Source organism: Balaenoptera physalus, assembly GCF_965194825.1.
Source record: "Balaenoptera physalus genome assembly, chromosome: 3".
Lineage (NCBI taxonomy): Eukaryota > Metazoa > Chordata > Mammalia > Artiodactyla > Balaenopteridae > Balaenoptera > Balaenoptera physalus.
In genome coordinates, this window is record NC_138890.1 from 4,945,509 (window position 1) to 4,960,003 (window position 14,495).

The window sequence follows — 14,495 nt, forward strand, 5'->3', positions numbered from 1 at the left end:
CCAGTGAAAATGTCTAGGCAAGAGGAAGGCAAGGAGAAACTGCTTAAATCCATCTTAAAAGGGATATTTCAATCTAAATACCCATCGAGGAACCAGTTAAGTAAATCATAACACATCCACACAACAGCATACTATATAGTGATTAAAAAGGACTGGGAACTTCCTCGTGTGCCAATGCGCAACCATCTCCAGCTTACTAAGTGAATAAAATCAAGGGAAAATCAATGTCTTTACCATCTGTATGAAAAAGGAGGAAAAAGAACATCAGAACCAGATCTGCCTGGCACGTGCCTAAAATAGTTCTGGAAGGAGACGCAAGAAATAGAGAACTTGGTTGCCTCCAGGGAGGGTGAAACTGGGTGCCTGGGGACAGCAAGGAGACTCTTCGCCCTTTCCCAGTGGTGTTGTTTGGTTTATGAGCTCCACCAATGTCCTACCTGTCCAAAAAATAAACACATAAAACAAAAACTTGGAACTCCAAAAGTAAAACGGACCCAGGGACCTGGTTATTCTTTACTGGGCCGCACCACCCTAGATTCCTGATCTCTGGGGTGGGGGTGCACAGGGGGCCAGTGCGCCCAGCCTCTTCCTCACCCAGCCCCCTTCACGTGTGCCTAGGTGGGCCGGGCCCCCAACCTCATCATTGTGTTTGACTGCTCCGTGGAGGCAATGGTCCAGAGAGAGCTTGAGGCGCCGGGGCCAGGTGGAGTGCCGGGCCGATGACTGCAAGTCGGCCATCCGCCAGTGCCTGGAGGTGCGCTACACCCTGTGTCAGCCCATCCTGGCCTTCTACCAGCAGAAGAACCTGCTCCGAAACCTAAGTACTCCCTGCTTACTGCTCACTCCCCTGGCCCCCCAAGGGAGCAAGTCCAGCTGAAACAGCACAGGGGTTATACTGCAGCCCTGGCTCCCAGAACTCTGGGCCTCAGTTTCCCCAGCATGTACACTGGGGAGTTCCATTTCTTCCATTAGGCAGAATGGGTGCAGGCTGTGGCCTCCCAAGTATGACACTGAAGGTCTGAATGGAATGACTGGCTCCAAAACTGCAAAATTAAATACATTTCAGAACATATCTCCAAAAAAAAAAAAAACATGTTAAGATTAGGACAACTGGTCAACCACAGCTCAACTCAAAGCCAGCCATGTGTTCTCAAGGTAGAAAGCAGGGATATCTTAAAGTGACCCATGCAACTCCTGTACTTTCACTGCTGTGAAGACAGAGAACTTTGGTGTCATTCCTGTTCCCCTCCCGCAACCAAAGGTAAGGAGAGCAAGAGTGAGAGAAGTTAGCCTCAACCACCAAGGATGGGATGGGAAGGGGGTGAGCTAGCTTGGCACAACCCTGGTCCTATGGCCTGTTCCCAGGGACAGCACCCCCGCACAGTTTGTGCCCAGCTGTCAGTAACGCGCAGCCTTGCAGGGCAGCCCTCCTGCCCCATTTCCGTCTCCCCTCGTCCACACGGCCCTGGGGCTGCACCTCTCGATTCTTTACCAGCAACTAAAAGGGGCCTGCGAACCTGTCACCCCCTCCATCAGGGGGTGGAGGGCAGTGACCCTGCGATACTCAGAACTGAACCCCCCTTTGCTCCCCTTCTCTAGATCTTGGCAGAAGCAGCTCCAGAAAACATTTTTGCCAAGTGCTGCTCTGTCATCGAAAGTCTGCAGTGAGTCAGGACAGGGCCGGGGGCTCCGCTCTCCCCTTGCCCCAGAGCTCAGAGCGGGTGCACTGGCCTGAGGTGAGACGCCTGGTGAGGGGAGCCTGGGGTTCCAATCTAAGCTGACTCCCCACGTGACCCCAGATCGACAGCCTCCCCCTTTCCTGGGCCCGCTGCCCCACAAGTGGGCTGACTGGGGGCCACCAAGGGGCACTCCCACTGGGGCAGGTCCCTAATAAACCTGGAAGGTCATGGGGGCCGTGAACAGCCCCACCTAGAGGTGGCAGCTGTTGCCTGTGGGCCCAGACATCCAGATTCTGAGTGGGACTCCTGAGTTTTTCAGCACTGGTATTCCAACCCTAAATCCCAGAGGAACACCCCAGGCAAACAGCATGCCTCCACACGATCACCCCTGGGCCCGACAGCTCAAGTGGCCTCTCAGACCACCGTCCCATCTCCTGCCCTCGTCCTTAGACTGCCACAAACCACTGGAATGGACGCCCTTCCTTTCAACAGGCCAGGTTTCCACCTCAGGGCTCGCTAGCAAAACAGGCCACAGCTAGGCATGCCATCAGGGCCATGCCGAGTCCCGCAAGGCACGGCCGGCCATGGGTTTGCTGTGGTGGCAGGCTGTATCCATGGGAACACCTGTCCCTGGGGACCCTCCTGGGGGCCTTGCTCCCCACGTTCCCAGAGGCAGGAACGCTGGGGGAGGACTGCACTGCTGGGGCTCTGCCTGCTTCTCCCTTCCTACAAGACTAGGCGGCCAGTCTTTGGGGGGCCCACACCCCACTCTCATGGGCCAAGCTCCTCTTCAGCTTGTTTCCTCTGCAAACACAACCGCGGCCAGCACGCCGTTTTAGACAAAAAGCACTTTATTTAACCAAAAAAGGGGTGGGCGGCAGAGTTAGGAAAGCACAATGCGCCTGCAGAAAACTATCTTTTCTTATAATTCCGGTTTAAAAAAAAAAAAAAAAAAAAAAACCAACACAACACAAAGCTTGTAATTTCCAATCACCGTTATCAGGCTTTTACAACATCTATAAAGAACAAACATCTGCTTCAAAACTCTACGGGGAGAGAAAGAGAGAGACGGCACCCGGCAGACACGGGGAGGTTTTGTTATCATTTATTTGTGAAGTTAAAAACGAGCGATAAAAAGTAAAAACTGCCATACAATTTTTTTTTTGTTTTGTTCTCAACTGTTTTCCGTTTCAATGTCCTCTTGAACCGATGAAACACGACAGAGCAGTCCTGGGGGCTGGGGGCGGGAGGGGTGGGCGGCAGGGGAGCTGAGCTGGGGCGGGGGGAGGAGCGAGAGGAGGAGCAGAGAGGCTGAGCGAGGGGCTGCCTGACGTGGGGGGGGGGGTGGCGGGCTTTCCTGCAATACCAATACCTGGTCCAAGGAATGTTCCAACTCTAACTAAAAAAAACAAATAGCAAGAGTGACTTTTTTTCCTTTTTAAAAGTTTATTTTAAAAACATGAAGAGGGCCAAGAGTGGTAGTAAGGAGTCAATGAATTGCTTTCTCCTGAAAGAGGCAGTGTCAGGATCGCTGGGGTGGGGCGGGGGGGATGATAGAGATTTTTTAATATATATATATATAATTTCATAGGTTTTGTTTTGCTTTTTAATTTTTAATCTTTTTTTTTTTTTTTGCAGAGATTTAGTTCTCGCTATCTTCTATGGCTGGCTCAACATGAAAGATCCCAATTTTGAAAGAAAAAAAGCATGTGAGACACACAGAATGAGCAAGAGAGCGAGAGAGCGAGAGCCCAGCACCGCCTGTGCTGCGACCTCCAAGCCACTCACAGCGAGGGCTCCCCAGGCACCCCCCACTTGGCAGCCATCGCTCTCTCGACAAACAAACGGAAGAAAAACAAACAAAAAGCCCCCAAACAGAAAATGGAAAAAAAATAATAAAAGATTTTCACAGATGAAGAAGTTCACATTCATTCGATTCATTGAGCCTGCGGAGAGGGAAGAGATAGGAATTGGTCACTATGGGAGGGGAGGCGGGAGACTGGGGGACTGGGGCGAGGAGGGGGCCAGGAAGCCCCTCTCCCGAGCCTGTGGTGAGCGCAGGCCGAAGGATGTGTCTGTAGCTGTCTAGTCAGTGCTCCAGGGCTCGGCTGAAGTCAGACTGGCTCCCTGATGGAGGAGAGAGTGACACAAAGGAAGGAGAAGAAGCAGGGAGAGAGGGAGAGAGGGAGGGAGGGAGGAAGAGGGGGAGAGAGAGAGGGAGAGAGAGAGGGAGGGCAGGCGGGCGAGAAGCGCTCAGGGCTGGGAGCAGGGGAGGGGAGGGGAGGGAGGAGGGGGCCCTGTCTTTAGGAAGGAGGGCGGGCGGCCCCGGCGCATCACAACATGACAGTCAGAGATCACGGTGTCCCCACAACACCCCTGTGAGGTAGGTTGGAAGGTGGCAGCGATCGTCATGCCCACTTCACAGACAAGACCAGGACACAAGGCGGGCGCGGGAGCAGAGAGGCCGAGCCTGGGTGGAGCGGGAGGGCCCAGGCCCTTCGGCACCTCCCCACAGCCCACGGGAGGAGCCACGGGAGGAGCCACGGCCGGGCCACGGCCGAGCCGCACGGGGCCGCTTGCAGCACACACAGTCACTTGGACACGCGGGGAGAGATCGTGGTTTCAAAAATAAAAGAATCAAAAGAACAAAAACCATGAAAGTAATGCAGAGAGGGGAAAAAATATCCGTTTTCTTCCCAAGTGGCCAGATTTTGAGTGAGTTAGCAGCCAGGATGGCGACCAGCATCTGAGCGGACGGCCTGCCCCCCACCCCCAGGACTACCCACCAGTTCAACAGTTCCTCCTTTTATTTGTTTCGCGCGCTCTCCCCCAGCATCATGACAGCGTTACACAGGAACAAGCGGGCCGGCGGAGGGAGGCCTCTTCGTTTAACCTCTGGACCCAGCACACACTTCCCCCGGCGCGTGGGGACTCCCGGAGACCTCTGGCCACGTGGCCCCCGCTGCAGGCATCAAGGACACACCCCGCAGGGGAAGGGATTTCCGGCGCTACCCACTAAGGCAGGATGGACGGTGGCCGGGGGTTGGAAGGAGAAAGGAGGAGGAGGAGGGTGGCAATTCCCACTTGCCTGCTGCTGTCCCTGCTGTGTGGGTGGAGGCTGGGGGCCGCCAGGACCTGGAGTCTGTCCGTAGTAAGCGGCTTGCTGTCTGTAATATTCGGCCCAGGCGGCACTGTAGTCCGGCTGGGAGCCTGGGGGCGCTCCCGGACCCCCTCCCGTGGCCACTTGAGCTGTGGGGGAGCAGAGGGCGGGTGAGTGTGGCCGGCACGAGGGCGAGCCCGGTCCTGCCCCCCGCGGCCCCGCCGGCTCACCCTGCTTCTTGTAGTACTCCTCCCAGGCCTTCGTGTAGTCCTGCTGCGGGGGCGCACCGGGCTGCTGGGGCTGCTGGCCTGTGGACACAGGCTGCGAGGTCAGAGCCCAGGCGGGGGACACGGCCACCCACCCGCCCACTGCTCGCTGGCGGACCCGAGCCCCCGCCGTGGGCCAGGCACTCACCGATCTTCTTGTAATACTCCTCCCAGGCCTTAGTGTAGTCCGACTGGCCGGCAGGTGGAGGCTGAGGGGGCTCGCCCTGGGTGGGCGGGGCCGCGGGGGCCGGCGCTGGGCCTGGCACGGGGCCTGGGGGCTGCTGGTAGTAGTGTGAGTAGTAGGCGGCCCAGGCAGCGTTGGGGTCTGCGGCGGCAGCCGCGGCTTTATCTGCGGGAGGAGGACGTGTGGGCTGAGCGGTGGCCCGGAAAGCCGGCCCCCTCTCCGCCTGCCCTGGTCAGGTCCTTACACTTACTCGGGTCGTGAGGAGCAGGCGGCTGCCACTGAGGGTAGGTATTGCCCCAGCCCTGGGGTGGGTACTGGTGAGGAGGGGGGCCTCCAGCACTGCAGGACGAGAACGGGGAACACGTGAGCCAGGCTGCTCCTGGGTCCCCACAGAGGATGGCCGCAGCTCGGACGGGGACCCAGAGCACCCCTTGAGTGGCGCTGCGGGTTCCTGGCCCAGGGAAGGGCATGAGATGACCGATGCAAACGCCAAAGGCTGTGTTGACTCAAGGAAGCGCAAGTCCCCGAGTGCACCATGCACGGATCTACGCGTGGGTGGAGACCAAGGGCAACACCTGTGGCATCTTTTAAGAATGTGTCTGTAAAACAGGGGGCTGGCCGGGATCACGTCTGGGGTCAAACACTCAGCACTTCCACGAGGCGGGGCTGGCCATCTCAGTGGAGGGGACGGACACAGGGTCCGCCAGTCTCCCTGCCAGCACAGCCCCACCCCACCCCAAACCCCAGGGAGCCGGCAGGGATACTCACTGAGGGGGAGCCCCGGGTGGCCCCTGATTGAAGGGCCCGGGGTTGAAGGGTCCCATGGGGCCGGCAGGGCCTGGGCCCCCAGGGCCTGGTCCCACTGGGCAGAGGGGACCCTGGAGGAAAGAGAATCGGACAAGTCAGTGGAGTGGGAGAAGGAGCCGGGCCCAGGCTCCCAGAGCCCCTCCCCAGCCCACCTCGATCTTCTCCTCGATGAGCTGCTTGGCGTGGTCGATCTGCTGGGGTGAGCCCCGGATGATGAACAATTTGAAGTTGGGGTCCCCGTTGGGTGGCAGCTGCCGGGAGATCTCTACAAAGGCGCCCGTCTGCTGGTTTATGGCTTTCACGTTCTCGCCACCTGCGGAAGCCACAGACTGTGAAGGGAGGGTGGGAGAAGAGCGGGAAAGGGATGGGGCCCGTGGAAGGGCTACTCACCTCGGCCGATGACCAGTCCGCACTTGTGAGTGGGAATGGAGAAGGTCATCTCCCCACCGGGAGGGCCCCAGTTGCCTTGGCCTCTTCCTCGACCTCGGCCCCCTGGGGGCATGCCAGGACCCCCTGGAGGGCCCGGGGGACCACTCTGCAGGGCAGGGAGGACACAGAGAGTTAACACAGGAACCCAGCCTGGCCCCTCTGTCCCCACCAGCCCTTCTCAGCACAGCCGACGCCACCCACCCTGAGGCTCTGGAGGAGATCATTGATGATCCTCGCGGCGTGCTCACACCGGTCTGGGGGCCCCATTATGTGAGCTATCTTCTCGGGACCCGTCCCATCATCTGAGGCAGCACCCAGAGAACAAAAACGCAATTACAAGAGAAGCACAACTCCAAAGCCCCGTTAACACCGCCTCTTCAGGGTAGAAGCTGGACCAGCCTAGGTGTCTGAAATATCTCAGCCTCAAAGTGCTGCTCGCCGCCCTCCACGTATTCAGGGGCCGAGAAAGGCCGGTGGGCCCACGGTGCCAGAGAAGGAAACCAACCAGCTAAGGCAGGGTGGCGGATGAGGCTTCTTTCTGAATCAGGTATCCCCCAGAACTAACGGATGCACTTGACAGAACTAAGAACTGACAACAAAACTCTCAAAAGCACAGAGGAGTCCCTCCTCCCCACAGACCCTCTCACTGTGGTTGGCAGGAGCCCAGAGCTGGGGCCGTGTAAGCTAATGCAGCCCAGGGGCCCTGGCAGCGTGGTCAGGAGAGCCCTTGGGCGGGGAGAGGAAAAAAGAGGATCTGACAGGAGAGAAAAACACACTCCCCCCTTGGACTTGGAAAGCCGCCTGTCACCCACTTTCTCACGTGGCTGTCGCACCGGGGGGAAGGTGATGAGGTATGTCCTGCTGGTCTAGGAGTAATGAGGCACCGCAGAGGCTCAACAGGCTAACCCTGGTGCCAAGCTGCCCGCAGGGGACCCCAAGAGTGCTCCTCAGCGGACAGAGCTGGTCAACATGTCCACGTGCCCAGCGGACCCCCGGCTGGCCCCTGACCTTGTTTAAACTGTATCCGAACACCCGCGTCATTCTGGATCTTCTTAATCATCTCTCCGCTCCGGCCGATGACCACCCCCACAGAATGCCTAGGCACTGGCACCTGAGGGCGGGCGGGACGCAGGAGAGTCAGCTGGGCTCTGCCCCCAGCCTGCGGCCCTCTGCTGCCCGCTGGCCAACCCCCCCGCCCCCCCAGCCTATCCTGGCACTCCATCCACCTGGGGAAGCCTGCACTCACATCAATGCCCCCGCCGATCCGGGATCCGTACTCATTCCGGTCCCCAAAGCCACCCTGGTCACGCTCCCGAAGGATGTCCATCACCATCTCGCAGGCTTGCTACGAACACACGAAGCACAGTGCTCATATGAGCACCGCCGCCCCACCGCGTGCCCAGGGGTCACGGGCCTAAGCTAAGGACCAACGCACGTGTGCCGAGCTCTGTACCCGCCGCCCTAAGAGGCAGACGTGGTGAGCACTCCCATTTTCTGGAGTTTGGGCCACCTGCTCACGTACGAACGGCCGGGAGGCAGAGTTCAGCAGAGAACAAGTCCTGGGCTCACTTCAAAGCCAGCGCTCTTGAAAACCGCTCCACTTGCATATGAATCTCCAGCTCATCTGCCTGCCCTCTCTCTGCCCCAGAACCCCTCGCTAGCCCCCGGGGTGCGGTCACCTGTACTTTGTAAGGGTCTCCGATGATCCGGAGTGGTTTGTCCACGTTCGTGTTCTGGGATCCATCTTGGATTAAAATCATCTTCACTCCAGCCCGTTCCTTTACAGCCAAGGTTGAGAGTCAGTGCTGAGCTCTCAAAGGACTTTCTGGGGCATGTGGGGGGCCGGGTGTGATCAAAAAGGATGAAGAACCCTGGCAAAGCGGCTGGGGGCAGCGGTGTGCAGACGCACAGCCCCAGGGAGGAAACTTTCTTGGGAGGGGGAGGGGTCCACTCCCTTACCTGCAGCTGCTTAATCGTCTCTCCACCTTTGCCGATGACCAGGCCGGCCTTCCCTGCGGGGATCATGATCTCCTGCACCGTGCCGTTCTGGCCCCCGTTGGCGTTGTCGTGGAACTGTCCAGGGGGGCCCCCACGACCCCGAGAGACGATATCATCCAGCATCATCTTTGCTTTCCTGGGAAGGGGAAGAATGGGTGTCATCACCTGAGAGAGGACTGGCCTGGCAGCTCCACCCAGGTCCCAGGGAAGGCGATTCCAACCCACATGGCCTGACAGATGACAAATGGTCTTGTCCTTGGGGCTGGGGCTATTCAGGCCCAGGTTCCCCAGATCTCAGGATTCAGGGGAATCATAGAGTCAGGACAGCCCCCCTGGAGAGGGCAAGGCTTGAGAGACATGGTGTGGGAGTCACCCTCAACTTCAAAGGGATCCAGAGGGCTTCTGCCCACTCTCTTCGTCACAGTGACAGGCCCAGCCAGGGACTTACTGCACAGACTCCGGGGCTCCTGTCAAGGACACGCTGCGCTCGGGTAGGCCACCGCTGTCTGGAGAGAAGAGAAGATAGGGTCAATGCCTTCTTGGGTCTGCAGCCACCAGGAGGACTTTCCATGTAGATGAGGAGATCTACAGAACAATCAGTGGCTACTTCTGCCACCGTGTGGCGGCCTGACAGATCAATTTACCTCCCCAACACTTGGGAGGCTGCTCTACACAAGGCCAAGGTCAGGAAGCTTACAATCCAGTAAGGGAGGCAAAAGTTTTAGGAAAAAAGATGAGATGGAAAGCAAGGCAGATTCCAGAAAGTCCCAAACCTGGGCCCTGTCCATCACCACTGATGACGAGCAGCTTCCAGTCAATGAAGGGCACGGGATAGGCAGGGCGAGCCCTCAGAAAGCCCTGCAAAGCAGGCACTTGCCAAGGAGCAGGCAGAACTGGACTTGAACCCAGGCCTGACCTCAGCTCTTCTTCCTAACAAGCTCCCCTGCCTCACACATTCCCACCTGTTTCCCACCAGGTGTTTACCTCAGGTGGCAACATGGTCAGAGCAGAGCCTGGGGTGCAGCTCCCTGTACTGGATTCCAGCCCTCCCCGCTCACCAGAAAACTGAAGAAAATAAAGAGTTGTAGCTACACCTCGAGGCGCCGTGCTAGAGCCTGGCACATAAAACGTGCTCAATGAACACCAGTCCGTTTCACCTCTATCCAATCACGGCAGTCAGAGGATTATGAGAGCGAGCCCAAGAGCACCCCCACACACCCCGCCCAGCCCCGCTCAGCTCAGCCCCGCTCAGCTCAGCCCGGCCCAGATCTGGCTTCCCGTACCTGGAGAGATCTGCACTTTGCAGCCCGAATCCTGCTGGATTTTGTTAATCTGTTCGCCTCCTCTGCCAATGACTAGGTGGAAAAAAAGAACAAAAGCAGAGATTGAGGCGGGGAGCCGGGCGCTGAGAAGACTGTGTGGAGGGGGTCCCAGCCCCGCTGATGTTCGGGGGGTGGGGGTGGGGGGGCGGAGCAGCCAAGTTGAGAGCTCCGCCGTTCCCCTGGCCAGAGAGGATGGGAACAGAGAGAGCATGAAATGGGCTCTTTCAAACCAGAGGTTTCTGGGCTGCCGGGGGCTCCTGGGAGACTGTCCCAGAGACAGGGGGGATAACGGGCATCCCTCATCACGGCTGACCCACACTCACTTAGTCCCACCATGCCGTCTGGGACTCTGTACTCTTCTGTCATTGAAGTCCTGCAAAGAGAGACGACGAGAGTCAGCCTCGAGTAGGAGCGAAGTAGGGGGGATGGAAGAGCCAGAGGGCCTCCTGGAGAAAGACCCCCAAAGCCACAGGCCCTGCCTTCTATGACATAGGGACCAAGCCCCCGCCTTCTATGACATAGGGACCAAGCCCCACAGGCCCAAGCAGAGTCTGACAACAGCTCGGGGGCTCCCTCGGCCCACAGCAGATCACCCAACCTCTCGGGGCCTCAGTTTCCCTTTCTGGGCCATGAGAGGCTTGGTCTGGGGTGGCGTGAACCCCTGGACCAGTGCTGAGAGAACTTGGGACACTTTCACAGAAATCTGATGGTGTCATCTGATGTCTACAGATCTTAATTAAGAAAAAAAAAAAACTGGCTTTGTATCTTTTTCATTTCATTTTCCTAGTAAGTTGTTTTTACTGCATTTCACAAAACTTTAGCCAATTGAGAAAAAAAAAAAAAGAACAGGGTCCTTCACAAAGGATTCTACATCAGATTCACTGAGGTCATTCTGGGGCAAAAAGGTAAGAAAGACCCTCCCCCCACCCCGACCCCCTGGCTCCTCCAGCTCTCAGGGAACAAGAATCTACGGAAGACAGATGAGAAGGCTAAGGTCAGTCCCCAGCTCTTCCTAGGAGGAGGGATAGCTGTGCTTCTGACTGTCCCCACTCCAAACAAAGGAAGCAAGAGGGTGCAGAGCTCCCCCTTCCTCATTACAGCTAACAGCCACAGCCCTGTGCTCTCTACAGCCCCACAGACAGTAAGTACAAGGGACAAATGAAGCTCCTTCTGCTTTTCATTCCTTTCCCTGGTCAAGCAGCAAGGGAGACAAAGCCCTAAACGATGTGGCCTCAGACAGAGCTCTCCCTCAAGTCAGTACAAAAGGCCAGAGATAGCGAGGAAAAAAATGACATGTTCTCCAAATCACAACTTACCTGGGGGGAGGATGGATGGGTCCAAGCTGAGAACTGATGGCTGCAGAGAGAAAATCCAAAGGAAAGATTGGCCTGGTTCCTCTTTGGGACCCCAAACACTGCCGGCCCCAGGCATTCCTGCCTGCACAAGGGGCAACTAGCACTTATCACAGTGCTTCCGAGCCTTCCCGAGTGAACGCAATGGAGCCCGCCTCACAACCACACACACTCTGAGGTTTCTGCCTCAATTCCCAGGCTCTGGGTTCTCTAAAGCTCATGGACCCCAGAGGAACACCAAGAGCCTCCATGCAGGAGGTGCTGTCTGCTCAGTACTTCCAGCTCCCCACTGCTAGAAACCTCCTAAGATCCTGAAGCTGCCCTCTGCCTGTGTCACCCAGTGGACTTACAGTCTCCCTGGGAAGCCAGTTTCTTGCTCTCCGGTTGGTCTGTGAAAAGAAGAGGATGTCAGATGCAGCACCCACCCACCCACCCACAGCTGCCTCAAATCTGATGCTGGTGCCGCATGTCCTGGCAGACAATCGTCCTGTCCCCCAGCCCCCACGTCAGAGCCAGGGCAGGGGAGTAGCAGAGATGAACCCCTGAGGGGGGCCAGACTTCATCAATCCCCCCCACTGGCACTCAGGTATAAGAAGCCCTTTGTAACAGGGGAAAATTACGGTGGCACCCGAGTCCTTCCGGCTTAGGACCAAACCTGCCTTGGGGAAGTCAGGCTGATCACTGAGTTGATACTCTGGGCTGCTCTGGATCACACTGCATGCCCCCGGGCCAGCCACACTGCACTGATGTGGGGCCTCGAGAGAACTGCCAACACTTCCCTAGCTTGGCAGGAGGGGAGGAACAGTCTTGAAAACTTACAACTTGGACCTGGTCACAATCAATCTGCCCTCCACTCAGCCACCTGATACCTCAGGATGGCAGCCCGAACAAAAAGAGACAACAAAGCTGGGATCGCTGAGGTTTTAAAAGACCAAAACAAAATGGCAGCGGGCTCCCCCCACTTTGAACCACATTCAAACAAAGGCACCTCACTCTCTCCCCCCTGCCCCTCCAGCAGGTAGTTACCTCCATCTTCTAACTGCCTCTTTTGGCCTCCAAAACCAAAATCAGGAGTGCTGTTATTCACTGTTGTAGCGGCATCACCTCCAATTTTGGCTGCGATCTAGAAATAAAGTTGTAAGCAGAGAAAAATTACCACCCAAAATCTCCCTCCATGGTGCTCAGACCGACTTCTCTGGTTCATTAAACCCAACAGGTCTTGCTGTCTGGCTTGGGAGTGGCTTCCCCCAGATTTGGGGAAGAGCCTGGGGGTTAAGACCTTCTAGAAAAAGTTTCTACCCAAGGCCTCAGAGTTCAAGAGTTATTCAGGAATTTCAAAACTCCCTTTTCTCTATGAGATTTGTGCCTAATTTGTTTGTGGCCAGAGTGTAATCCACACTGACTTGTTCTAGGGGCGAAAGGAACAGAAGTTCAGGTGCCAGGTAAGGTCCTCAGGGCCCCTCCTCCAGGGAGAACTTTCAGACACTCCCTTGCCCAAGCTCCTGGTCCTTTGGGATGCTGAAGAGCACAACTTTCCTTTATCTCCCTCACTCTCAAAATCTTTGCATTTGTTCAACAAATCTTAGAAAAGTTTTTGCTTCAAGGCATCTGAAACCCTCATTTTAACCAAAACAGAAGACCTTTCTCGGAACACATGTTACATTTTAGACACACGAACAGCAACGTCAAATAAACTCCAACCCAACAATTTAAGACCAGACTCTGCTGGTGGAATCATTACAAGTTTTCCAAAGAAACACAAACCATGAGCTGAGGATCTATCTTTTCACCTGCAAAACTTTTTCTTTTTTCTTTTTAAAAACACTTTGAGCCAAAACTCTTGGGATGCCTAGATGGGGCCTTATCCCACCCCAACTAACAGCACCAACTCCCCTTGTTAGAGTTGCTTCTCACTCAAGACAGTTTGGGCGCAACCAGATCAAGTGCAGCTTAGAACCCTGTCCCACCCCAGGGGTGAAAGCCACAGATCACGCTGGGAGGGGGAGAGGGCATTCCCCTAACGGGACCTCCCACTGTGTCCTGGAGGTTTTGGGACAATCCTGAGTGAGAAAGCACTCAATGGCCTGAGCCGGGTCAGCTTCCTTTTGAAAGGGCAACAAAGTTCTCGCTTTCTATGGGCCTCCTCCCCTCAGGCCGTGGGGAGGCCGAGAATGGAGCCGGGGATGTCACACACCAGCATGTGACACCTCCACGTAATCATCATGCCCCAAAACACAGTGGTGGGACCCTTCCCTTCTCTCCCCAAAAGAGACAAACCAAGCTTTCAAGTCACCAGAAGCATCAAAAAAAGCCAGTCCCTAGGCCCACCCTCCCCATTTCAACTAAGTGCTTGGCCACTGCCTGGCAGCCAAAGGGTCCCCTTTCCACTTTACAAGCTCAAGAGGACTTTTCTTCCCCCGCCCGAAGTCCCTCCTTCCTGGGGAGCAGGCAGAAATGGGACCGGGTTGGGGGCAAACTGCTCTTTGCCCTGATGGGGAGGTGGGGGCACAGCAAGACTTCCCTGGGAAGGCGGACCCCCTGCTTCCAGGAGTAGAGGATGTCCTAACGGGGGAGAGAAGTCCCCAAAGTGAGTCCCCGAGCTCCAGGTACCCTGCACACGCAGCGGCCGCTCTTGGGTGAACCCCGGACGACCCTTCCCCCTGCAGGGGGTCACCCCCGGGGGGGGGCCCCCCCACTCCAGGTGTCTGGGGAGGCCCAGGCCCCCGCCCACCGCCCCACGTGACCCCGCGGCGGCCCCGCCCCCCCCGCGACCCCGCGCGCGCACGTGACCCCGCCCCCTCCCCCCCCCGCGCGCGCGCGCGCGCCCCTCAGGCCCGCGGCCTCCTCACCTGGCGGGCCCGCTGCACTGCGTCTGCGAAGGCGTCCTTGCGGATTCCCGGACCACCCCCGCCGGGCGGCTGCGAGGGGCCCCCGGCTGACCCTCCGCCCGGGCCGCCGCCGCCTGGACCACCGCCGCCCCGGTCCCCCGCGCCCGGCGGGCCCGGCGGCGGGCCTCCCCCGGCACCCCCGGCTCCTCCGGATCCCCCGCCCCCGCCGGCGGGTGGCGGCGGCCCGGGCGGGGGTCCTCCCGTGCTGTAGTCCGACATGGCGCGGCGGGGCCGGGCCTGGCGCGGAGGCTGAAGCTGAGGAGGCGGCGGCGGCAGCAGCGGCTCAACGCGGGAACAAGGCCTCGCTCCACACGGCCGCGGAGCACTCTGGGAACCCAGCGGCTGGAAAGACGACGAGGGGGGAGAGGGACGCCCCCTCCCGACGCCGGCTTGACGGACGGCGCCTCCGGGCCAATGGAAGGCGGCTGCTGCTCCCGGGACACCAATCACGGGCTCTGGAGGCGAGCGGC

General features: G+C 57.8%; 1 protein-coding gene and 1 pseudogene across 5 annotated transcripts in view; one reads left to right on the top strand and one right to left on the bottom strand.

Moving 5' to 3' along the window:
* Positions 1 to 2,664, top strand: part of LOC309657566 (adenylate kinase isoenzyme 1-like) — a 17,794-nt pseudogene extending 15,130 nt beyond the window's left edge. Inside the window, exons 4-5 of the transcript in view lie at positions 619 to 821; positions 1,610 to 2,664. The product of the transcript in view is annotated as an adenylate kinase isoenzyme 1-like (transcript). The remainder of the gene's footprint in view (positions 1 to 618; positions 822 to 1,609) is intronic.
* KHSRP (KH-type splicing regulatory protein) overlaps positions 1 to 14,391 on the bottom strand; it is an 18,008-nt gene extending 3,617 nt beyond the window's left edge. The window contains exons 1-20 of one of the 4 annotated variants that reach the window (XM_082455178.1): positions 13,987 to 14,391; positions 12,164 to 12,260; positions 11,488 to 11,526; positions 11,102 to 11,141; positions 10,109 to 10,158; positions 9,747 to 9,818; positions 8,912 to 8,969; positions 8,425 to 8,599; positions 8,145 to 8,243; positions 7,712 to 7,810; positions 7,474 to 7,576; positions 6,667 to 6,767; positions 6,427 to 6,571; positions 6,189 to 6,349; positions 5,998 to 6,107; positions 5,480 to 5,568; positions 5,194 to 5,394; positions 5,010 to 5,087; positions 4,768 to 4,928; positions 2,769 to 3,625 (exon numbers count right to left, since the gene is read on the bottom strand). In XM_082455178.1, coding sequence (XP_082311304.1) covers positions 3,617 to 3,625; positions 4,768 to 4,928; positions 5,010 to 5,087; positions 5,194 to 5,394; positions 5,480 to 5,568; positions 5,998 to 6,107; positions 6,189 to 6,349; positions 6,427 to 6,571; positions 6,667 to 6,767; positions 7,474 to 7,576; positions 7,712 to 7,810; positions 8,145 to 8,243; positions 8,425 to 8,599; positions 8,912 to 8,969; positions 9,747 to 9,818; positions 10,109 to 10,158; positions 11,102 to 11,141; positions 11,488 to 11,526; positions 12,164 to 12,260; positions 13,987 to 14,244 — 2,145 coding nt within the window. In that variant the 5' untranslated portion in view covers positions 14,245 to 14,391 and the 3' untranslated portion in view covers positions 2,769 to 3,616. Of the gene's footprint in view, positions 1 to 2,768; positions 4,929 to 5,009; positions 5,088 to 5,193; positions 5,395 to 5,479; positions 5,569 to 5,997; positions 6,108 to 6,188; positions 6,350 to 6,426; positions 6,572 to 6,666; positions 6,768 to 7,473; positions 7,577 to 7,711; positions 7,811 to 8,144; positions 8,244 to 8,424; positions 8,600 to 8,911; positions 8,970 to 9,746; positions 9,819 to 10,108; positions 10,159 to 11,101; positions 11,142 to 11,487; positions 11,527 to 12,163; positions 12,261 to 13,986 lie in introns of those variants that run through there. The other 3 variants (XM_082455176.1, XM_082455175.1, XM_082455177.1) reach the window with 3 other exon arrangements.
* Positions 14,392 to 14,495: the final 104 nt, after the last annotated feature.